At 33.1% G+C, this 26,389-nt stretch overlaps 1 protein-coding gene across 2 annotated transcripts in view; it reads right to left on the reverse strand.

Annotated features, from left to right (window-relative positions):
• Positions 1-1,714: 1,714 nt before the first annotated feature.
• mafgb (v-maf avian musculoaponeurotic fibrosarcoma oncogene homolog Gb) overlaps positions 1,715-26,389 on the reverse strand; it is a 31,237-nt gene continuing 6,562 nt past the window's right edge. For both annotated transcript variants that reach the window (XM_073825754.1, XM_073825755.1), the window contains exons 2-3: positions 9,643-9,710; positions 1,715-5,997 (exon numbers count right to left, since the gene is read on the reverse strand). In XM_073825754.1, coding sequence (XP_073681855.1) covers positions 5,518-5,997; positions 9,643-9,710 — 548 coding nt within the window. In that variant the 3' untranslated portion in view covers positions 1,715-5,517. The remainder of the gene's footprint in view (positions 5,998-9,642; positions 9,711-26,389) is intronic.

Genomic DNA, 26,389 nt, shown 5'->3' on the forward strand with positions numbered 1-26,389 from the left:
CAAAGAGCTTTTTCAAGGGAATAATAGTGGATTTCCACACTATTAAAGGTTTACTAGAACATAAATAGTGATCTTTACTGATCTGAGTGCTGGAAAAGTCACTAAAACCCATGCGACTGAAAGATTGAAACCTTTCTTGCTCTCTCTTTGAACATCCTAGACTGTTTTTTTTGTCTTCAACCTGAAATGAAACGTCTTAATGCGCGTCCCACGAGGCCCGAGAGAGAGAAAGCGTCTGTTGGGGAGAGCGGAAACACATCGGGCCGTGACAAGAGCGAATAAAAGTCAAGATAATGTGCGAGTCTGAGAGAGTTTGCGCGAGAACTAGGACAAAGCCGGCCATTTAAAGGTAGTTCACGCTTTGCCCGGCAACAGACGGACGCTCGGGAGACAAACCTGCTGCACTCATCATTCATTACAAACTGAAGATCGGAGTGATTTGTAAGAGATTCAGGTTTGTCTGAGAGATTGGATTGCAAAAAAATGCTCAAAAAAATATTTTTGTCTTGTTTTCAGTGCAACACCTTTAAATCAATATGCATTTATTATACATGTAAAAATGGCTTCATATATTAAGTCTGAAACATTAGGAGAAATATCTGCCAAAGGAGTCAAAAATCAACTTAATTCAAAGGAAAAACAAGATTACTTTCTGACTCCACTGGCAGATTTTTTTTTTTAGGCATAAACTCAATTAAGATTAAGTCTGAATTCCAAAATAAATAAATAAATAAAATAAACTTAGTTTAAGCTTAAAAACAAATATGATAGTAATGATTTTTTATTATTTAAATTAAGCTCATTTAAAAAAAAATTAAAAGGACTTTTTTTGCATCAAAATGAAGTGTTTTGATTTTTAGATAGTGTTTAGTCTTTTTAGATTTTGATTTTTTTTTTCTGACTCCACTGGCAGATTTAAAATAAATAAATTAATTAATTAAATAAATGAAGTGAGTTTAAGCTTAAAACAAATATGATGGTAATGAATTTTTTTATTATTTAAATTAAGCCGATTTAAAAAAAAAAAATTAAAAGGAGTTTTTTGCATCAAAATGAAGTGAAGTGATTTTAGAGTCAAAAAAATAAGCTTAATTAAAATAAAAATTTTCTGAACCCACTGGCAGATCTTTGTCTTTTAAGATTTTAAGTCTTATTTTCTAAAAAAAAAAAAAAAAAAAAAAAAAAAATTCAATGAGTTTCACCTTATTTTTTTGCTCTTTTTTTTCTTTTTAGACTCCACTGGCAGATTTTTTAAATAAAATAAAAATAAAATAAATTAAGTGAGTTCAAGCTTAAAACAAGAATGACACTAAAGAAAAAAAAAACAAGCTATTTCATCTGACCCCATCTTTGTTTTTTAAGATTTTAAGTCTTATTTTCTTTGAAAAAATGTTTAAGTCAATTTTAAGTTTTAAGGGTTTAAGTCAAGTTTTTCTAACCCCAGTGGCTGATCTTAGTCTTTTAAGATTTTAAGTTTTATTATTATTTATTATTTAAAAAAAATCTAAATTAAGTGAGTTTAACCTAATTTTTTCTTGTTTTAAGCATAAACTCACTTAAGATTTTAAGCCCTATTTTCTAAAAAAATGCATCAAAATTAAGTGAGTCTATGCTTAAGACAAGAAAAAATATCTACCAACAGGGTAATTATTTTAAATTTTTATTACGTTTATTTTTCTAACTCCACTGACACATAATTGTTTTTGTTTTAAACAAACTCACTAAAGTCTTATTTTCTGAAAAATGCTTTATACTTTGCTTTATGTTTAATACTTAAAAGTTTATACTTAAAGCAAGAACAAATATTTGCAAATGGGCTCAAAAAAATATTTTCGTTTTTTTTCTTTGAATTTTTGAAGTTGATTTTGACTTTTTCTGATTTGTTCTTGTTTTAAACATCTCACTTAAAATTCTAAGTCTTATTTTCTAAAGAAAAAAATATTTTTTCCAAATAAATGTGTCTAGATTTAAGTATTTGAGTTATTATTTCTATATTTGCACTGGAGAAGACAAACACTAAGTAAGAGACTGATGTTTTGCAGTGTGTCTTTCTTGGCTGGGCCTCGTGGGACGTGGCACTGTTTCTAACAGGGATTGAAATGAAAGTAAACGCTCGCTTTCGGAGCCCTTGTTGGGGTAAATCTAGCACTTGTCATCGTCATCAATCGCTGCCATTATTTACGGACGACAAATTCAAGGACAGAAAACTCTATTCCTACCGAGAGGTCGCGACCCCTCCCTACCGCCAGCTGATTTGCATATAGTTCACTAGTAACACCGAGTCACCATGACGACCAAAACGACAACAAACGCCAAGGAGCCGCTCCTCGTGGAAGAGAAATCGAGCGCGTGATCAAGAGCGTCATTATTGGGCAAAACCACATCGTCATCATCGCTTGCGAGGAAGCTAGATTTTTTTTTTTTTTGTCTTCAAAACCGTTCGACACATCGCCTATAGAAACGCCACAAAACCGCCACAGCCGATAGGAGAAACGCTACCATTGATTACGAAAGCAATGCCGAAGACTTGGTTACGAAACGATTTCACAGATTAGCCAGTCAGAGGAAGTTATTTCTGTTGATTTACATCCAGAATTTAAAAAAAAAAAAAAACCTGTGGTACAAATATACCTACAACGAATCTGTTCTTAAAATGCCAGATCAGTGCGGACCGGACCGGATCAGACCAGACCGGAATGGATTGGGGAAAAAACAGTTCAGATTGTCACAAGATTAGACCAAACCATAAAGAATCTTGTGCTGTGATGATTAATTTATCAGAGTTTTAATGCTGCATTCACATCATAATCAGCTTCTGAGTCGCACAAACATCACATCTTTGTAAAAAAAAATTTTTTAATTTTAGTCGTGCATTTTATGAATTTTCAGTATTCCATAAGAGCATATAGAGCTAAATCAATGTATTGATTTTGCATTGTAAATTAAAAAATATAGATCCTGCACAAACTCAAGTTTGCATAATGAGAGAAATTTTATTAAGCAATGTTTTTCAGTCAGCCTTCCACATCATTTAAATTGAGTACAATCAGCTGATAATACATTATTATTATTATTATTATTTTTTTTTTATATTTACAATTTTTGTGGATTGTATTTATTTATTGTATTATTTTTTAAAATTAATTAATTATTTTTATTTTTATTTTTATTTTTTATTTCCCCAATCGGAGGCATTGGTGATTTATTACTCCCAGCTGATTGTACTCTATATGTTTTTATATGTTTTGTAAGCCTGAGGAAGGTCAATTTACCAAAACGTAGGTCATTAAAATTTCTGTAATTATGCAAACATGTGTTTTTTAGATTATATTGTAATTTAACTAAATTAATTGCTGATTTATTGGGTTTGTGAGTCACAATTTTTTTGTGTGTTCCAAAAAACAAAACAAAATTAAGTGAATTTAACCTTCTTTTTTCTAAGCATAAACTCACGATTAAGTGAGATTAAGAAAATCTGCTGATGGTGTCAGAAAATTCGGCTTAATTCATAGGAAAAACAGGATATTTTTTCTGACCTCAGTGGCAGATCTTTATCTTTTAAGAAGTCTTATTTTCTGAAAAACACATAAAAATTTAACGATTCAGTGTTTAAAACACAAACAAATATCTACCAGTGGGGTCATTTGTTTGCTTGTTTGGTTTTTTTTATGTTTTTTTAACCTCACTGACACATATTTGTTGCATAAAATCAAGTGAGCTTATACTTAAAACGAACAAATGTTTGCAGATGGCCTCAGAAAATTATCGTTATTTTAAGTTAAGTTAACTTAAGTTATTTAAGTTGATTTTTCTAACTTCAACTCACTTCAGATTTTGTCTTATTTTCTAGGAATAAAAAAAAGATTTCTCCAAGTAAATGCATCTTGATTTAAGTATTCCAGTTATGTGCATTTTAACAGAATCCACAAACAATCACAGTAATCCCAAAGACATGTGAATGCAGCATTACAAAAAGTTCAGAGTTTTACATCTTTATGGAGAAACTTTTGGGCCAAAAAAAAAAGAAAATTGCTTTTTAGTTTTAAATGTTGAAAAAAGCAGTATTTTGAGCAGCGTCGCAGCATGAAGAGCAGCAGGAGCACATATCGCTGGACTAAACCAGTGCAGACAGAGTCACTTCCCTGGCATTTGAAGAAAACAACCCAAAAAAAGAAGAAAAAACAACAACAAATATAATATACTATAGAAACGTTGTACACCAAAAATATATAAAAATCACACGTCACATAAAAGGACTCAAACGCGGGCGACGCCGCCGCGTCCCAGAGATCCCCGCGCCGGCGTCCGCATCCCGTCCACTTAAACATGGAGCGCGCGAACGCTCAGAGGGGATTCTGGGTAAGCGTCGGCGGCGGTCGCTCGCGCATTCGTCTGAAATCAGAAGATAAGAGCATCACATCCACGTCGTAAACAACACCGCCACCTCACCAGTACAAATCACACCACACGCGCTAGTCCACAGTTTGACGCGCCTAGTCACTAGAAAAAGCTATTGACTTCAATAGTTAAGCCACTTTTGGTACAATTGCAAAAAAGAGAGCTATCAAACAACTTTATATTTCTTTTTTAAACGTTTTATAAATAATGCAAGATACTCTGTCATCTTTTTTTTTTTTTTTTTATAAAATTCAAGACTCCACCATATAGACAAAGATTCTTAGAATACGTTACGCAATGTCACAGCAACAAAGTTATGGTAAAGCTTGTGAGATTTCACCAGTTTATGTCGCCCAACAGTCCGTCCTTCAAAAACAGGAACTTGGATATTTTTTTTTTCGTTTTAAGACTAAAAACTGGCATAGAACACACTGAAAAACACCTCTCTGGACAGACAATGAGAGACACGAAGCTCACCGAACGCCGCGTGACATAAACGCGTTATTGCCTCGCCAATAAAAACGATCTCCTGTCCTGAAAGGGACGACCGGAGCACATAAACTGGTGGCAGATACTGATAGCTACCATATGAACAACATCAGCTGATTCGACTCCGCCTCCTCTCCTCCCGCCCGTCAGTGATTGGTCAGTGCATAAATGAGGCTCAGGTAAAGGGAGTTTCTCATTGGCTGATACTCTCCTAGCCAGACGGCGGAAGAGTTTGGAAGTCTGAACGGTTTAAAGTGTTTTGTGCCTGCAGTCCGTAAAGCAAAGGACGGAAAAATCAACGGAAGAGGAAAATCAACACAGACGCTGTATCAAAAGTACAAGATTACAATGACAATGATCACGTGTAAAGAAAACACTTGGACCCCATGTGAAAAACACGATACAAAGTCGCCAATATTTGTACAAAATTACAAATCTCACAGCAATACAACACACACCCACCAGGAAAAATTTGGCTGCATGTTTGTCGATTTGAGTTGAGCAATTTGGAGATCGTTTTGGAAGCCCAAGTGAACTGACCGCCTTAGATGTGCTTTCCTGACCACATTAGGGGTTTCTCATAGGACCTAAACCCTCATGCACTGACCAACACGTCCCACCTGTGCGCTACTAAGACCTGGCGTCGGTTTTCGATTTAACTATCGTGATGACGCTGGTGGCTCCCACCTTCCCGGGGACGAGGGGCCCGATGACGGACGCCAGGTGCCCGCGGGGGGAGATGGGTACGGCCGCGTTGGAGACCGGGGCCACGGGCCCTCGGGCCACAGTTCTGGCGAAGCTCTGGAGAGCCTCGTATTTGGAGCGCAGCGCGTCCAGCTCCACTTTCATGCTGGCGTTCTCCGAGGCCAGCTTCTCCACTTCCTGCTGGAGCTCCGCCTTCTGCCTCTCCAGCTCCTCCTTCTGCGTGACGCGCTTGACGCGGCAGCTGGCGGCGTAGCCCCGGTTCTTGAGCGTCCGCCGGCGCTGCTTCAGCTGCAGGATCTCTTCTTTGGACAGGCCGCGCAGGTGCTGGTTGAGCTCGCGGACCGACATGGACACCAGCTCATCGTCCGTCAGGCTCGTCCCGTTCTCGCCGGGCTCCCTCTTCACCTGAGAGTCCACGAGAGAGATGAACTTATTTAGAAGATCACAAAAAAAGGTCTTGGGAATCAAACAGTTTCCATTCCGATTGGCTTCCATTATATGGACGAAAAACACAATGGATGTCAATTGGGAACCAAAACTGTTTGGTTCCTAACACTCTTTAGAATATCTTTTTTGTGTTCTCCTAAATGTCTTCCAAATATCTTGAAAAGTGTTGGGAACCAAACAGTTTTGGTTCCCAATTGGCTTCCAATAAATTAACAAAAAATACAATGCAAGTCTATGGGAACCAAAACTGTTTGGTTCCTAACACTCCTCAGAATATTTTTCGTGTTCTTCTAAATGTCAAAAAACCATTTTGGTTCGCATTGGATTCCATTATACGGACAAATAATAAAATGGAAGCCAATTGGGAACCAAAATTTTTTGGTTTCCAACATTCTTCAAAATATCATCACATAGGTTTTGAACGACACAACAGTGAGTAAGTGACAGTATTCAGGCCAAAAATTAAAATTCTGTCATTATTTACTCATGCCATCATCTCACCACACTGGTTTGGTTTCCATTGACATTTATACAATGGAAGTCAATGGGAACCAAAACCGTTTGTTCCTAACGTTCTTCGAAATATCTTCTTTTGTGTTCTTCTAAACATTTTAAAGAATATTGGTCACCAAACAGTTTTGGTTCCCATTGGATTCCATTATATTGACAAAAAATACAATGCAAGTCTATGGGAACCAAAACTGTTTGGTTCCTAACACTCCTCAGAATATTTTTCGTGTTCTTCTAAATGTCAAAAAACCATTTTGGTTCGCATTGGATTCCATTATACGGACAAATAATAAAATGGAAGCCAATTGGGAACCAAAATTTTTTGGTTTCCAACATTCTTCAAAATATCATCACATAGGTTTTGAACGACACAACAGTGAGTAAGTGACAGTATTCAGGCCAAAAATTAAAATTCTGTCATTATTTACTCATGCCATCATCTCACCACACTGGTTTGGTTTCCATTGACATTTATACAATGGAAGTCAATGGGAACCAAAACCGTTTGTTCCTAACGTTCTTCGAAATATCTTCTTTTGTGTTCTTCTAAACATTTTAAAGAATATTGGTCACCAAACAGTTTTGGTTCCCATTGGATTCCATTATATTGACAAAAAATACAATGCAAGTCAATGGGAAGCAAAACTGTTTGGTTCCTAACACTCTTCAAAATATCTTCTTTTGTGCTCTTCTGAATGTCTTCTAAATATTTTAAAGAATGTAGGTAACCAAACAGTTTTGCTTCCCATTTGGTTTCCATTAAATGGACAAAAATACCATGGAAGTCAATAAGAAGTAAAACAGTTTTGCTACCAACATTCTTCAAAATAACATCACACAGGTTTGAAACATTTAATGGAAGTCAATGGGAACTAAAGCTGTTTGGCTACCAATATGCTTCTTTTATCTTCTTCTAAATATCTTCTAAAAATTTGAAAGAATGTTGGTAACCCAACAGAACCGGTTCCCATTAACTTCAATTATATGAACAAAAAATACTATTGTAGTCAATGGGAACCAATTTTTATAAAAAATGTTTTTGGTTTCCATTGACTTCCATTGTATTTTTTGTCCATATAAGAGCCAAACAATTCGGCTACCAATTTTCTTCAAAATAACGTCACACAGGTTTGAAACAACACTACAGTGAGCAAATGAAAGTAGTCCGCCCAAAAATGAAAATTCTGTCATTATTTACTCATTCTCGTGTCATCAAATTTGGTTCCCAACACTCTTCAAAGTAACCTCTTTTGTGTTCTTCTAAATGTCTTTTAAATATTTTGAAGAATGTTGGAAACCAAAAATATCTTTTCGTTAATACAGTTTGGTTAATACAACGCCGGTGAGTAAATGAGGATTATTAATTACAAAGATGGTGTGATTCACTCATAAATAACAATTTTATCATTGTTTACTAATGTCATTATCTCACCAAACATTTTTGGTTCCCATTGACTTCCATGGTATATTTTGTCCATTTAATGGAAGTCAATATCTTCTTTTATCTTCTGTTCCATTATATGGACAAAAAATACAACGGAAGTCAGTGGGAACCAATATTCTTCAAAATATTCAATATTCTTGCTCATACAGTTTTGGAACGATGATAAGTAAATGATGTTCAATTCTGTCAGTTTTGGTTCCCATTAGGGATGCTCATATTGACCGTTTAACCGTTAACCGACAGTAAGAATTTTAACCGATTATTACTATCAGTTAAACGGTTTAAAAGGGTTTTTGTTCTATTTTTTTTTTTTACGCTTGCTGCATGGTGAAAAAAATAATGCTATTTGTAAGTTATCTGTTTACTCACGCGTGCGTGTCGACACGTGCAGTGTGGCTGTACAGACATATTTCACTTCACCTTTGCTTAGTAAACAGATGTAGTATATGCAACTCAGTGGCAAGTGGCGTTATTGGGTTATTAGAGTGAATCCGTGAGTGAATGTATTTAAATTCTGAATGAATTATAGTCTAGAAAGTGCACAATAGGCGCTGCCGTTACAATCACTGGAAAGCTATCACTCATCCTAGAGTAGTTCATCGCAATCTCATAAAGTTATTAAAAAGTAATAAAATAACCTTTACACTGCACAATTAATCTCTTATTTATATAATGCCAACACTTTCTTTGTTTTAATAAGAGAGTTCGCGAAAGTGTAGAAAGCAGCAGAACTGAAACCGGCACTTTGGTTGGTGAGTGGATTGTAACATAGCCTCCTGTGATTGGCCACAGTGATAATCAAATCAACATACATGTCTGTGATTGGCTATTGCTGAACGCTGTAAAACACGCGCTTCTCCTCACGCATATGACAGTGGATGGAAGTCCCGAACCGCAAATTGAAAGGGTTTTTGTGATGGTGTTTTTTTCGCGGATCTAAGAGTTAACAGGCAGCGGTCCTGCCTATCCGTACAGCATGTGGACATGTTAAAAACTAGGCACACTGAGGTATTGGCTGGCCTGCTATATATTTTTATGTCTGACGAGAAGAATAAGACCGGTACAGTTCTTCAAAGCGCATAAAAGGATTCAGTGTGTTTTAGTTTTGTCATCTTAATTAGGCAGTTATTTAATTTATATATATTTAGTGTAGGCCTATTTATATTATTCTTTTTTTTTTCATTCAGATTTTCTCTGTTCTCAGAACCGCTGCTGATGCGTGATAGTTTAAGTATATGTCAATACAGTTTTTGTTGTAGCTCTGTATGCTGCTGTTTGCACGTTAAAATAAAACATTTGCTTGTATTTTTAATGTATCATCACAGATACTGGTGCATTCTATTTTTTATTTTAAACTAATTTATTATTCTAATTTTATCAGTTAACGGTTAATGTTCGGATAACGAGCAGCGGTTGTCGGTCAGGAAAATTAACCGAAATGAGCATCCCTAGTTCCCATTGACTTCTAGTGTATTTTTTTTCCAATATATTGAAATTTAATGGGAACTGAAACTGTTTTGATTATACCAACATCCTTCAAAATATAATTTTTTAGTGCTCTGCAGAAGACAGCAGTCTTGTGAGTCATGAATAATGACAGAGTTTTCATTTCTGGAAAGACTATCCCTTTAAAGATAGACTGCGCTCACCTTCAAGGCCTTGTTTCCTTTGTTGGTGGTCGTCATGCCACGAGGAACCGCTGCCAAGCCACGCAGATCTGCAAAACAAACACGTATTAGACTTTTGGGCACTGGGCATCTAGAACATGTGACGTCCGGTCAGGGCAAAACTCGTTTAATCATGTTGCAGAGCTTCATATGAGCTCGAGGATGAGAAACAGCAAGTGAAAGCAAAAGAGTTTTGATATCTCCTGCCACGTGTGAAAGGAAACGACTACCTTACTCTGACATAAAAAATAAAAAAAACTGGACTAGTGAAAGTGATAACTTTGAACCCACGACTTCCTGTTTCAGACTTCCTCTGTGGTTGTGGCGGTTGGGAACTTGATGCTCTACAACACCTTCTCTGCATCTGAGCCTCGCTGCAGGATGATAGGCTGCCGAAGAGCCAATAAGAGGAAGGAGAAGCGCAGATGAGGAAGTGTGGCTTGGGCCGTGGTCCAGGGGATTACCAGCCTGATGAAGGGCGAGCAGACACCACACGTCATTTGGAGAGGAACACCGGATCCCTTCCAAAGAGCCAAACCCCAATGAAAGACAATCACCGACTGCATCAAACCAATCAAATACTGCCGTCATCTCACACAAACGCCATTAGAGTTTAGCAAACGTCTCAAGAAAACAGATTATTTAGGATTATATAGCTTTAAATTTTTTTTATTTTTTTTCAAAGCCAATTAGATTTAAAATGTTTAAATGCAAAGTAACAATCTAGTTTAATTAAAATCTAGACATGTGTGACCCTGGACCACAAAACCAGTCATAAGGGTATTTTTTTTGGCTGAGATACAACTATTGGAAAATCTGCGGTGCAATCTGAGGGTGCAAAAAAAAACCCGAAATATTGAGAAAATCACCTTTAAAGTTGTCCAAATGAAATTCTTAGCAATGCATATTACTAATCAAAAATTTAATTTTGATATATTTACCGTGGGAAATTTACAAAATATTTTCATGGAACATGATCTTTACTTAATATCCTAATGATTTTTAGCAAATAATTTGACCCATACAATGTATTTTTGGCTATTTCTACAAATATACCTGTGCTACTTATGACAGCAATATTTATGTATATTTTTTTATAAAACACCCTAGCAACCATCAAATATCCCCTAGCAACTGCACAGCAACCTCCTAAGCAACATCTAGAAGTAAAATTAAGAAAACTGAATTAAAACGGAATCAAGAACAGAATCCAGAAAAATTAAAATTGAAAAATAAAAATCGGACCCAAAGATTGAATAAAGTTTGTTTTTTAATTCAATTAATTTGATGTTATTTTTATGACTAAAATTCAATTAAAATGGATTCCAGTAAAAATTTAAAGATAGAAAATAAATAAATAAACAAACAAAAAATGATTTCAGTGGGCTTAAAGATTGAATAAATTGTTAATTCAACTGAGTTTGTAATTTTTTTTAATGAGTATACTTAGAAGTAAAATTAAGAAAATTAAAATGAAATAAGATCAGAATACAGAAAGATTTAAATTGAGAAAAATAAAACTGATTTGATCAGACCCAAAGATTGAATAAATTGTTAAAGATTCAATTAATTAGATGTTATTTTTATGACTAAAATCTAATTAAAATGGATTCCAGTAAAATTTAAAGATAGAAAACAAATAAATAAATAGACAAAAAACTGATTTCAGTGGGATCAAAGATTGAATAAATTGTTAATTCAACTGAGTTTGTAATTTTTGGATTAATATTTATTGTTATTATTGAAAAAAATGGAATATGGAAAAATATATTTTTAAAAAATTACATTTCAAAAATCACATTTCATAAATAATTAGACCAAAAAAAATATTTCAGTGGGCTCAAAGATTGAATAAATTGTTAATTCAATTGAGTTTGTCATTTTTTAATGAGTAACATTTATTGTTATTATTGAAAAAAAAGGAATTTGAAAAAATAAAATAAAATAAAAAATTCAATTCGTTTGATGTTATTTTTTATGACTAAAATGTAATTAAAATGGATTCCAGTTAAAATGGTAAAGATAGAAAATATATAAATAAACAAACAAACTGATTTCAGTAAGCTCAAGGATTTTTTATCAGTAATATTTGTTTTTAATTGAAAAAATGGAATTTGGAAAAAAAAAAAAAAAATTTCAAAGGGCCAAAAGACTGAATAAATTCTTAAAGTTTTATAAATTCAATAGAAACATAGAACCATTAAATGTTCGATTTTAAATTCTTAATACTTACAGATTCTTAAACAATTTAAACTTTCAGACTAGGCTCTCTCAGGCCAAGTTGTTCTACAAACTTCCCTATCTAGTTAATATTTGTTATATTGTCCATCACTAATAAGATCTGCAGCAATATTCACTCGTTTGTAATCATCAGTGTTTTCATACGTCATTCATAATCAGAAAACTCATCAGCAAAACATGATGGAGAATGAAAGAGGAGGACGATGACAAAAGAGAAACCCTGATGAGATCACACACACACACACACACACACACACACACACACACACACACACACATCTACAATGGCTCTCATTGAGGCGTTTGGTGATTCGTGGCGTGAAGAAGGGTCGCCATTGTCCCTCAGTGCCATCATGGGATACACAAGCGTGATTCTGCACATTCCTAAACTCAGTGAGAATCAGCAGCTCATCTGATCCTGAATCAGACTTGAACTTCACAGCACGATACGATTGAAGCACTGTATAATTAGGCTTCATTATTCAAGTAATTAGGCTAAAAATAAATGAACTCTGTGCTGACCCGACTATGTGACTAGTTAACCATCCTGACCTGTTCCTGATATGTGTGTGTGTGTGTGTGTGTGTGTGTGTGTGTGTGTGTGTGTGTGTGTGTGTGTGTGTGTGTGTGTGTGTGTGTGTGTGTGTGTGTGTGTGTGTGTGTGTGTGTGTGTGCGTGTGTGTGTGTGTGTGTGTGTGTGTGAGAGTGCTATGAGTTAGTACCTGTTATTTGTCCATCACGTAATGGGGATTCTTCCTCGTTTGTAATCATCAGTGACAGCAGACGTCACAGAAAGAGTTTCATCATCAAATCAGATTCAGCACTGACCACACACGATGACATATCGACACACTGATACATCACATACCACCACACACACACACACACACACACACACACACACACACACACTTGCACTTTACCCTCTGCAGTCCCTCAATTTGACAAACTTCAGTCAGAAACAACCAGAGAAGCAAAACAACTTTCACAGAACTGTGTGAGAGAAAGAATGAGGCATGAGAAAGAGAGAAACAGAGAGAGAGAAAGAGAGAGAGAGAGAGAGAGAGAGAGAGAGAGAGAGAGAGAGAGAGAGAGAGAGAGAGAGAGAGAGAGAGAGAGAGAGAGAGAGAGAGAGCTGGGGGTTGTTGGGAAGCTCTCGGTCAAAACTGCCTCCTCAACACATTTGTGAAGCTTAGCGGAGGGCGGCAGGATTGGGGTCGAGCGAAGGGGAGGAAAAGAACTGAACTCAGCAGCCGACGCCAGAAAACCTGCAATTAGAAAAAGTTCTGCTGCAGGACCTTCAGCGGCAGAAACACTCAACACGCACACAACTCACCAACATGGAGATCAATTACTGGATTTATCAATATTATGATGATTTCAATGCTATTTTTTAGACATTAAGATTCCTAAACACAACAATAAAGGGATTATTCAATCCAAAAGACTTTTTCTTCTGTGGAATTTAAAAAGATATTTAAAAAAAATATTGGGAACAAACAGTTTCATTTCCCACTGACTTCCGTTAAATGAACAAAAAATACAGTGGCAGTCAATGGGAACTAAAAGTGTTTGGTTACCCACATTCTTCAAATTATCTTCTTTTGTGTTCAACAGAAAAAAGAAATTTTAATTTTGGTTGGAATATGTCTTTAAACGTGACTAATCTTTGCATTCAGCAAAACTGGGATTTTTTTGGTTTTGTTTTTTGATTATTCTACATTACTTTTAATTAGATTTCATATTTAATTAAATATTTGTCTGTTTGGTTACAATAAGTGTCTAGCTGAAACAATGCCTGTTTTATATAAATTTGATTATTCTACATTATTTTAAATACATTTCATTAAACATTAAATATTTCTCTGTGAAGTTGAAACAATGCGTCCTTTGAGAAACAAAATTGTAATAGATCTTAAAAACATAAAAAAGAAAAATATGTTCTTATATATGGGTCAAAGACGTCAAAGGGTTTAAGCATAAAAACAACAAGTACTGCTTTAAATAGTTGTTTGTTTTCTAAAAAGAATATTAAAAAGTTTTCTGTTTAATTTCATTGCATTTTTGTTTTTGTGTTTTTCTGAGCAAATAGCCTAAATATCACACATTTTCCACTAATTTACAGAAGACACCCACTAAAATGTCATTCATTGTAACAGTCTTCCCAGGCATATTTACAACAAAAATCTATTTATGACATATTAAAAGACCCAAATACTAATTAGTTGTAATTCTACATTTTTTAAATTACCACTATTCTAGGTTTTGCCCATTTTCAGTAAGAATTTGTACTCATGTAACACAATAACATATAATATGCTCCCTTATTCTTATATATAGTTTAACATGCACAAATCAGAATAAGCATGTTGTTTGAATTTCGACATAGACATTGTTACACTGAATGACAATGTAACAATAATTCAACCAAATTTGGACATTTTATTCTTCAAAAACTTATTTGAAACCTTAAAAGTACACTTTAATAACATTTAATGTGCTTTCTATGGACATAAAATCACTTTTGTACATTTCGTAAAACGTGGACATCTTAATGTCTTTGACCCATATACAAATTATATTAATTTAAACTATATGTATATACTTACTTTTGGTTATATTATAACTATTATATATCTAGATCTATTTTTCTTGTTTAAAATCGAAAAGTTAATAATAATAATCATCAAACATCATTTAAAATCTGTCTTTGTCTATGTATGTGCATGCTGCATACAGTAAGTGTTAATATCTGTAAAGATGGGCCAGTGACACGCAGCAGCGCATGACGGCTGATCAGAAAGTGGGTCTCTGTCGCTCTGACCTACTTCTGCATGAAGGTTGATGTGAGCGCTCAGGTCTGCGGGTGGGCGGCAGTAATGCGAGGGTGTGGTCACATGACCGACGCCAGTCTGAGATTGAAAAAGCACAGGTGAGAGAAGGTGTGAACCAGACAGAATGTGTGCGGCCATTCCTAGAAGTTCAGTCCCGTTATAGGAGTGTTAATCCGGTTTAAATACACTTGTGAAACACAGAAGGTGTCTTGAGCAGCTACTATATAAACACACTCACATACAGGATTAATCTAAAAACAGCAGCGGAATAAAAACACAGGAACTAAACATAATTCAAGGCGAGACACTGCAGGTGAATAGGGTAAAAAAATTAACTAATAGTTATCACCTTACTTACCCAGATGATTGATTACTTTGATAATTGCAAACATTTTTTGTATTACAAGTTTTCTAAAATGTGGTTTAAATATGTATATGAGCCATTGTTTACTGAAATATGCGCTAATTTGCATACATTGCATTACATTCAAAAATGTAAACACTGGATGAAGTCAGTTTTAAAATTCTTGTTTAATTTTTTTGACATATTAGAGTCAAAAGTTGTTACAGAGAATTATTTTGTCACAAAATAATTCAGAAAATACTTAGAACAGACAGGAAAACTATGTTTTCTATCATTTTTGGGGGGGAATAAAATGTTGTAATAAATCAAGCAAATTATATATAAACAGTTTTCTAAAATGTTAGGTTTAAATATGCAAATGAGCCATTATTTAATTAAATATGTGATAATTTGCATACATTTCTAGTGCAAAAATCGAAAGACAGGATGAAGTCAGTTTCTACATTTTTTTTTTTTTTAACATATTAAAGTCAAATGTTTTTACAGAGGAAATTTTGGGTCTCATTTTGTCACGAAATAATTCAGAAAAAAATTTGAACAGACAGGAAACACTATATTTTTTACCTTTTTTGGGGGGGAATAAAATGTAATAAATCAAGCAAATTATATATATAAACAGTTTTCTAAAATGTTAGGTTTAAATATGCAAATGAGCCATTATTTAATTAAATATGTGATTATTTGTATTCATTTCTAGTGCAAAAATCGAAAGACTAGATGAAGTCAGTTTCTAAATTCTTGTTTAATTTTTTTAAACATATTAGAGTCAAACATTTTTACAGAGGAAATTTTGGGTCTCATTCTGTCACAAAATAATTCAGAAAATACTTAGAACAGACAGGAAAACTATGTTTTTCATCATTTTGGGGGGGGGGATAAAATGTTGTAATAAATCAAACAAATTATATATAAACAGTTTTCTAAAATGTTAGGTTTAAATATGCAAATGAGCCATTATTTAATTAAATATGTGCTCATTTGCATACATTTCTAGTGCAAAAATCGAAAGACTGGATGAAATCAGTTTCTAAATTTAAAAATCATATTAGAGTCAAAAGTTTTTACAGAGGAAATTTTGGGTCTCATTTTGTCATAAAATAATTCAGAAAATACTTAGAACAGACAGGAAACACTATTTTTTTTACTTTTTGGGGGGGAATAAAATGTTGTAATCAAGCAAATTATATATGAACAAATCGCGCTGAAAAAACCTTCAGGATAAAGACAAGAATAAAAATGTAAAGTTTGTTGTGTGTAAGTGCTACTGAAGTGGAGATTTATGGCTCAGTGTAGGAGAAAAAACTCTTGGCCTTTAAAAATATGTAAAATATGTATTGTAAATCTATTGACACAAATAGATAAAGTGCTATAAAAGAAACACTTAAAAGTGTTTTTAGGATGTTTTCTTTCTACTAGTCTGAAAAAACACTTTATGAAACACCAAAAAGCCTAAAATCTCAAACTTGACAGGTGCATGAAAAAAACAGCAAGAACATACTATTTCAGTCTCCATCTGATTAAAAAACCCTGTGATTTTACAGTATTGTTTCAAACATATTAAAACTAACTCAGAGATGCAAAAGGTAAATGAATCAAAGTATGAACACAAAACCCCAAAATACTGCAAAAGAAAATCAGACAAGACAAAAAAACCAAGCAAGAGAAAGGTTGATTCAGACATTTGATCTGCTGGAGACGCGAGTCTGGAACGAGCCGCACAAAGACGGAGAGACTGAGAGACTCTACGAGAGGCTGAAAGGGGAAGAAGAAAAGTAAAAGCATCAGCTTGAGAGCGACAGGAAAACTCAAAGGTGCAATTAGACGAGTGAAAGACGAGAGAGCGATGGTGCGGCGCTGGAGGAGAGAAAGCGTCTCAGGTAGTGTGAGAGAAATCTCCTCAGCGCAGCAGAAAAACTGCTCCGTCAGGAAGGCCTGTTTTTTATAGTAAGGGTTTTTTCCAGCAGAGAGACTCGTGGGTTAATTTGGTTCTGGGAGGCGCAGGCAGATAAGTTAACTAAATCTTATATCCCCCTCCTGCTCTGGCGCAGGTCAGCACAAACACAGACACGCCGACACATAAATAACACAAACCACTCGGAATCAATCCCATCAGAGAACACATGAGCAGCAAAAATCACAGAGTAAATACAGCTCTCAAATATATTACACAACAGATTGACACATGAACAATGAGAAATATTGGCCAGCTACTACGGATATTTTCATGATGAGAAACATTCAAAGTGCAAAATATAAAGAGGAAAACTATTTACTTCCACCAAAAAAAAAAAAAAAAAAAAAATGTCCTCGTTTTTATTAAAAATTTACTAAATTATATTAAATGATCTGACCTTGGAGTTGCAAAAATGTATTATTATTATTATTATTATTATTCCAAATTAATGTTGATTTATATATATATATATATATTGATATAAGAGGAATACAGGAGGATGTTCAATTATTATTATTATTATATTGTATATTATTATTAGTTAGTATTTTTAACACTAATTTTAATTTTAACAAAGGAGCATGTTCAAATTATATTTATATTATTCATATATTTTATTAATTATTATATTATATATTGTTTTATTGACTAGTATTTTTAAGTCAAAAATATTGGTCTAAAAGAAACAAATTAGGATGTTCAAGTTATATTTACATTCTGTATTATTTTTGTATTTTATTAATTATTATATTATATATTGTTTTATTATTAATTAACATCATTAAGTAAAAAATATTGAGGAACAAAGGAGGATTTTCAAGTTTATATTTATATTATTTATTATTTTTATATTTGTTTAATTACTATATTATATATTTCAATATTGATTATTTATAAGTAAAAAAATCTTGGTATAAGAGGAAAAAGGAGAATGTTCAAGTTGAGAGCCCTTGAAATATTGTCATTTCAAAATATTGGACGTTATTTTTTGTTAATGTGTACATTAGTTTTTTGTGTGTGAAAAAACTCAAATACATTTTAAAATATTTTTTGAAATTATTAATTAATATATTATATATTATTTTATTATTTTTTAATATTTTGAGGTCAGTATTTTTAGAAAAAAATATTCTAAATTAATGGATGTTTTTTGTGTTGTGCATTAATTATATATTAGTAATTCGTATTTTTAAGTTAAAAATATTGGTCTAAGAGGAACAAAGGAGCATGTTCAAGTTATATTTATATTATTATTTTAATTTTTTTATTATTATATATTGTTTTAATATTGAATATTTTAAGGTCAAAAATATTGGTCTAAGAGGAACAAAGAAGGATGTTCAAGTTATATTTATATTATTTATTATTTTTATATTTGATTAATTATTATATTATATATTTTAATATTAATTACTATTTTTAAGTAAAAAATATTGGTATAAGAGGAAAAAAGGAGGATCTGCTCAAGCTGAGAGCCCTAGAAAAATTGTTATTCCAAAATATTGGACGTTATTTTTTTGTTAATGTGTATACTGTGTTTTGTGAAAAAATATTATTTATTAATACTTTGAGGTCAGCATTTTTAGAAAAAAATGTTATTCTGTATTAATGGATGTTGTTTTTTGTATTGCGCAAATTGTGTTTTGCAAAAAATAAATAAATATTTTAAAAGTATTAAATGTATAATATTTAATATTTCACAAAACATATATTTTATTAATATTATTAAGACAATTTTTAATAATATTTCAAATGAGAAGATCACTGATCACTGCATGTTTCTGTGGTCACACAATCCGTCTGAGAAGCAAAACAAAAACGACGCGGGGCCTGGATGTTTGTGACATTCGGGACACTGGACTGGTCTCACGAGCTCCATCCTCCCGCGGTCTGGACATCAGAGGTGTGACGGCTGTCTCGCCCTCGCTAACGAGCTCATTTCCCCCCACTTCCGTCCTTCTGGAGTGTTTGTGTAAAGACACATTAGTGTGAGACGACGCCAGACGGCATTAGCTTTCAAACACAAGAGCGAACGCAAACCACGCGCCACACCTGCCGAATAGGTGAAGCTCATAAAAAGCCCAGCTTTCTGGTCTCCTGTCTCCATTTCAGTCGTCGGAGGTTCGTTTGGGGCGTGTGGAGATTGCAAGAGCGAGCAACACTTCAACACTGCGGGTAAAAACTGCAGCAAAGCGCAGCCGGGATGATGCAACTGGAAGACATCGTCCTGCGTGTAACTCCAGGCAGAGCGAGAACGCCATCAACCACTGGAAAAAAAGTGCTAGAGACATTATGAATATCCATACTTCACTGCGGCAAACGCGCGTTTCCAAGAAAACTTTCCCGTGAAGGCGCCGCTTTGATGATTATCTTTGCAAACTTTGTTTGCTAAATCTGTAATTGCAGGGAAATCTAACATCCACAAACATCTGAGACACCAAATACTGACACTGAGACTTAAATGTGTGTGAAAGCAGCGTTCAACCAGTGATTGCTCAAATGATCGGTGTTATTTGGCATTTTAACCAGGGTTAATTGCATCAATGAAAACTGTGATGAAATATATCAGTTGACGAGACAACGCTGATGCCGTAAAACACTAACTGTTTATCAATATGCAATATTCTTGCACAAAATGAAAACTTCCCTATATCCAAAATCTATATTTTCTTGAACAAAAAAAAAAGAGGAGAGAAAAACGAGTTTATGGCTGCGGTTGCCAGACATCAAGAGTTCAAATCCCCCAATCGGAGTGTCTCTCTGAAAATGACCCATAATCATGATCATAAATATGATTAATAAATGATTTTTAACCATTTATACTGTTTTTTTGCACATTTTTAACTACATTTTACATTTAGTCATGTAATCTTACACCATAAATGAAAAATTACAAAATTTGAAAGCTTGTTTAGTTACTACACTGTGTTAAGTGCATTTCTTCTGCATATATATCATTATAAAAATATTTTTTGCATTATGTTTTTTCTTTTTTCCATGTATAAAATTATTATACATAAAAAATAATTATACATTTTTAAAAAATAACATTTAAATTATAACAAAAATATATTTATTTAACTTAGATTTTTTTATTAAATAAATGTGATACAAATAATTACATTACAATTACAATTTTTTTTATTTTGTTGCTGATTTGTAACATTTTAGTTCCATATAAAAAATTACAGTTATACATTGATAAAAAGAATACAACATTTTGTTAAAACAAAACTTATATATATATATATTATTTTTGCTGATTTGTAACTATATTTTAATCCTTTTTTTTACTGTAATCTTACACCATAAATTAAAATTGTACAAAATTTGAAAGCTTGTTTAGTTACTACACTGTGTTAAGTGCATTTCTTTTTCATAAAGGAATATAAAAATATTTGTTTGAATGATTTTTTTCCCATTTTTTCCATATATAAAATTGTAGTTATACATTAATGACGCGTCATAAAACACTAAGTGTATATCAACATGCAATATTGTTGCAAAAAATAAAAACGTCTCTATATCAAAACTATATTTTCTTCAACAAAAAAAAAAAATCAGTTTATGGCTGCGGTTGCCAGACATCACAAGTTCAAATCCCCCAATAAGTATCTCTTATAAAAGGACACTTTTTCTTCTATGCGTTTATAAATGTATATTTACAATCTGGCAACCGATCTGCCATCAAACCTTCTCATGTCAAACTGTAATAAATCCAAACATAATCTCGACTGTATTGTCGAATATTGGAAGTGTGAGTCAAATTCTCTTGATTTGTGCTTATAGGAGAAAATCCTCGAAATTCTGATGTAATTTCTTAAAATATGCCAATCGTCATCAGTAACGGTGAGCAAAATAACTGTGAATATCATTATGCACCATGACGAAAATGACTAAAACTAGACTTATAGTCAACTAAACCTTGTCTATAAACAGGACAGGGTTACTACATATGATAAAACTAACAAGGACGTGTTACACAAGACAGCAACACATCTACAAAAAATAAAAACGTTCTATAGCCAAAATCTCTATATTTTCTTCAACAAATAAACATGAGAAAGAATCTTGACCTCCATGAGTTTATGGCTGCGGTTGCCAGACATCAAGAGTTCAAATCCCCCAATCAGAGCTGCATTTTCTTCCATGTGTTTAATTTATCTTTACAATCTGGCAACCAATCTGCCATCAAACCTTCTTATGACCAACTGTAATAGATCCTGTAATAATACATCTCTGTGCCACAATACAATGACTTTTGATGTTGTTTTAATAGAAAGACAAGAATATAGTTTCGGCTTTTGAGTTTATGTTGAGACTGTTTTTATTTCTGATCACATAATAAATCGTGTAACTAGATGAGGTCAAATTAGGCATGTGTGTGAGTCACATTCTCTTGATTTGTGCTTATAAGAGTAAGTGCTCAGAATTCTGATGCAATTTCTCAAATTATGCCAATCATGATCAGTAACGGTGAGCAAAATAACTGTGAATATCATTATGCAGCATGACGAAAATGACTAAAACTAGACTTTTAGTCAACTAAACCCCAGAACGGCTCAGAATCAAAACATGCATTTGACTGCTCCTTCTGTGCAATTAGCAGCAAAACTCATGATGAATTGAATAAAGCTCTCAAAAATTGACTGACACTCACATAAACAATGAGAAATATTGGCCAGATACTACAGCAATTTTCATAATCAGAAACAGATTAAAACTGCAATATATAAAGAGAAATAACTATTTACAAACGTATTTTTAGAGTCTATCTTCCACAAAAAAAACGAACTAAATCTTAAATAAAAAATATTTATATAATATAAATCTTGACCTCCATGTGTTTAAGGCTGCGGTTGCCAGACATCAAGAGTTCAAATCCCCAATTTGAACAAAATTGGTCAATTAAAAAGTCAAATTAGGCATGTGTGTGAGTTACATTCACATATTTGACAAAAAAATATGAGAAAAAGTCTTGACCTCCAAAAGTTTATGGCTGCGGTTGCCAGACATCAAGAGTTTAAATCCTCCATCAGTGCTTCCCTCTTAAAAGGACACATTTTCTTCCATGTGATTCATTTATATTTACAATCTGGCAACCAATGAATTTTACCACTTTTCATTATTTGGAGACTATTTATATTTCTGATCATATAATAAATCAGGGAACTAGATGAGGTCGAAGAAAGCAATATAATTTGCAATGAATATTATGAATGTCACTGTTCCTGCTTTTGAGTTTATATTATATTTCACTTTTCATATGAGTCACATTCTCTTGATTTGTGCTCAGAATTCTGATTTTCTTAAAATATGCCAATCGTCATCAGTAACGGTGAGCAAAACAACTGCGATTATCGTTATGCAGCATGACTGTAATGACTAAAACTAGACTTTTACTCAACTAAACCTTGTCTATAAACAGGACAGCTTGACTACATATAATAAAAACTAAGAAGAACGTGTATATATTGTATAGCCAAAATTCTCTATATTTTCTTCAACAAAAAAATATGAGAAAAAGTTGTGACCTCCAAAAGTTTATGTCTGTGGTTGCCAGACATCAAGAGTTTAAATCCCCCATTAGTGCTTCTCTTCTAAAAGGACACATTTTCTTCCATGTGTTTAATTTATCTGTACAATCTGGCAACCAATTACCAAATTTCAACTTTTCATTATGTAGAGACAGTTTATATTTCTGATCATATAATAAATCAGGTAACAAGATGAGTGCTCAGAATTCTGATTTTCTTAAAATATGCCAATCGCGTGACAATCAGCATGACTAAAATGACTAAAACTAGACATTCAGTCAACTAAACCTTGTCTATAAACAGGACAGCTTGACTACATATAATAAAAACTAAGAAGAACGTGTTACACAAGACTAAGACTAAATTAAAACCCAGCTGACGGGATCCCACAGACAGGACCTGAGTCACATCTACAGCTAAACAACCCAACAGCAACGTTCTGACAACCATTGGGATCACCGCAGCAGCTCATATATGTTCACATAAGTGTATAAACGCATTGTTTGCGCTGGTGCTCCGGTTCTCCGGCGTTCGGACTGCAGTGGTTCGCGTAATTCCCGCGGTGTCTGTCTTTAAAACTATGCCACTGTTCTGAGGCGCTGCGTTACTATACTTGAGCTGTATCTTACAGAGTATTTCATCATTGCTCAAAGAGGCCATGAAAAAAATAGACTCCATTGATCTACACACACACACACACACACACACACACACACACACACACTCTCTTTCCTCTTTTTTACATTAACTCTGAAAACAGTTTTCAGTTTGGAGCTTGTAGATTCACACACACTGACCTCAAATAACCTTCATCTCTGTCTGAACGCCGCTATTACACACACACACACACACACACATAAAGATGAACACACACTCATGGAGTGGGTTAATGATCAGCATGTGTGTGTGTTTACTCTAGAGCACCTGCTACACACACACATAGAGAGAGAGAGACACGCAGCTCAACGTCTTTCCTGGAGTTTCATCAACCCTCCACCCAGATCTGCCCACAAACACACACACACCTCAAGGCTAATGTGTGTGAATTCATACTGCAAACACAAACATCAAACTGTTGCTGCTCTGTGTGCGTCTGCATGTGTGTGTGTGTGTGTGTGTGTGTGTGTGTGTGTGTGTGTGTGTGTGTGTGTGTGAGTGTGTAAAGCGCGTCTGGCGTGGCGAGAGCTCACCGATTCCCCCACAGAAGGTAATAAATCTCAGGCTCATCTCCTGCACTGAATACTGAACAATGTTCATTTGTCCTCATAAGCTTGAGCGAGAGATATTTATTAAACAGAGGAAGGGTGAGAGAGAGAGAGAGAGAGTGAGAGAGAGACTTTGTGAAGGACACCTGTCCTCAGCGCAGACACAAACACTCATCACTCACGCTGACAACTTCCTGTTAAAAATATCCGTCTCTAATAAATTAAGGATGTTTGGACAAAATAGGACAAATTCAGAGCAGATGTAATTGACTTCCTGCTGAGATACATGAACGCGGTGGATCTCTTAATGCCTCTCAAAAACACGTGCACATCTAAATTCAGCTTTAAATTTTTTTTATACCATATATTACATATATAAATATTTTTTAATTATTTTTTTTACCATTTTATATATATATATTACTCATTATTATTTATTTATTTTCATTTGGCTGTTTTTTGCTGACTGTAATCTTATACCATAAATGAAAATTGTAAAAAAACATTTAAAGCTTGTTTATTTACTACACTGTGTTAAGTGATTATATATGATTTTAAAAATATTTAACAAAATTTTATATAATATTTGTTTTACATTTTTTACATATATAACATTATAATTTTACATTTAATTATAACAAAAATTGTATGTATGTATGTATGTATGTATATATATATATATATATATGTTACATATTTTTTTATTCTTTAATAAAGATAACTATATATTTGCTGATTTTTAACTATATTTCAGTCATTTTTTACTGTAATCTTACACCAAAAATAAAAAATTTGATAAAAAAACTTATTTACTACACTGTGTTAAGTGTATTTCTTTTCCATATATGTGACCCTGGAGCACAAAACCAGTCTTTAAGTCGCTGGGGTTTGTTTGTAGCAATAGCCAAAAATACATTGCATGGGTCAAAATTTTTATTTTTCTGTTATGCCAAAAATCATTAAGAAATTAAGTAAAGATCATGTTCCATGAAGATTTTTTGTAAAATTCCTACTGTAAACATATCAAAATGTAATTTCTGATTAGTAATATTCATTGTTAAGAACCTAATTGGGACAACTTTAAAGGTGATTTTCTCAGTCTTTTTGATTTTTTTGCATCCTCAGATTTCTGATTTCAAATAGATGTATCTCAGCCAAATATTGTCCGATCCTAACAAACCATACATCAATAGAAAGCTTATTTATTGAGCTTTCATATGATGTATAAATCTCAGTTTTGTCAAATTTAACCTTATGACTGGTTTTGTGGTCCAGGGTCACATATATGATCAAATATATTTTTATAAAAGACTTTTTACATATAGAAATTTAGTCCTTTTTTTACTGTAATCTTACATTGTAAATAAAAAAATGTAATTTTAACGCTTGTTTAGTCACTACTCTTTAAGTGCATTTAATATATAAAATTATAATCATACATTTATAATAATAATATATTGTATATACATTTTTTATATATATATTTGCTGATTTAAGTAAGTTTTAAGATAGATAGATGCTAATTTTAGCTTAATTTTAGTCCTTTTTTGACTGTAATCTTACACCATAAATGTATATATGTATATATATTATTTAACATATTTTTGACTACAGAATAGTCATACATAAAATGATAACGATAAAAGATATATAGATATATATATAGATAGATAGATAGATAGATAGATAGATAGATAGATAGATAGATAGATAGATAGATAGATAGATGCTAATTTTATCTTAATTTTAGTCCTTTTTTGACTGTAATCTTGCACCATTAATTAAAAATTTAAAAGATTGAAAACTTTTTTCTTTCTTTTTAATATATATGATTATAAAAATATTTTTTATAAATGATGTTTTCCATTTTTCCCATATAGAATTATATTTATACACTTATATAAAAAATACCATTATATTATTTTAATTATTTTAATTATAACAAAAATTGTATACATATTATTTTACATATTTTTGACAAAAAAAATTAAAAGATAACTATATAAATAAATTAATTAATTAAATTAAATATATATATATATTTATTTTTTAAATATATTTCAGTTCTTTTTTTGACTGTAATCTTACACCATAAATGAAAAAAAAAACTTTAGTTACTACACTGTGTTAAGTGCATTTCTTCACCTAATTCCCATTATTGTAATGCCAAAAATAAATAAAATAAATAAATAAATAAAAATAATAAAGATGTAATGTTCTTCAGGCTAAAAAAACAAGTCTTAACAGGACGGACAGATCATGTGTTCAGAGAAACTAATGTGATCAAACAGACACAAATGGGGTTGATATGAAGACTGTCCTCGAACACAAACACAACGCAGCTCAGTCTGCTCTAAAACACACACACACACACACACACACACACACACACACAGAGAGAGAGAGAGCTAATGCAGCCACATCGCTCTGAATAAGAGGAACAGTATTCTGCTGAGGGAAGAAAGAAAAAAAAGGAGAAAACTACCTGTTAGTGAGAAAAGAGGAAGAACAGAAACTGCAATCTGTTGCAAAACACTTACTGTAAATGCAAACGATCGCATTTCTTTTGGTGATGCAAGTCTCGCATTTTAAAA

The sequence above is a fragment of the Garra rufa genome, chromosome 20 (genome assembly GCF_049309525.1).
Source record: "Garra rufa chromosome 20, GarRuf1.0, whole genome shotgun sequence".
Lineage (NCBI taxonomy): Eukaryota > Metazoa > Chordata > Actinopteri > Cypriniformes > Cyprinidae > Garra > Garra rufa.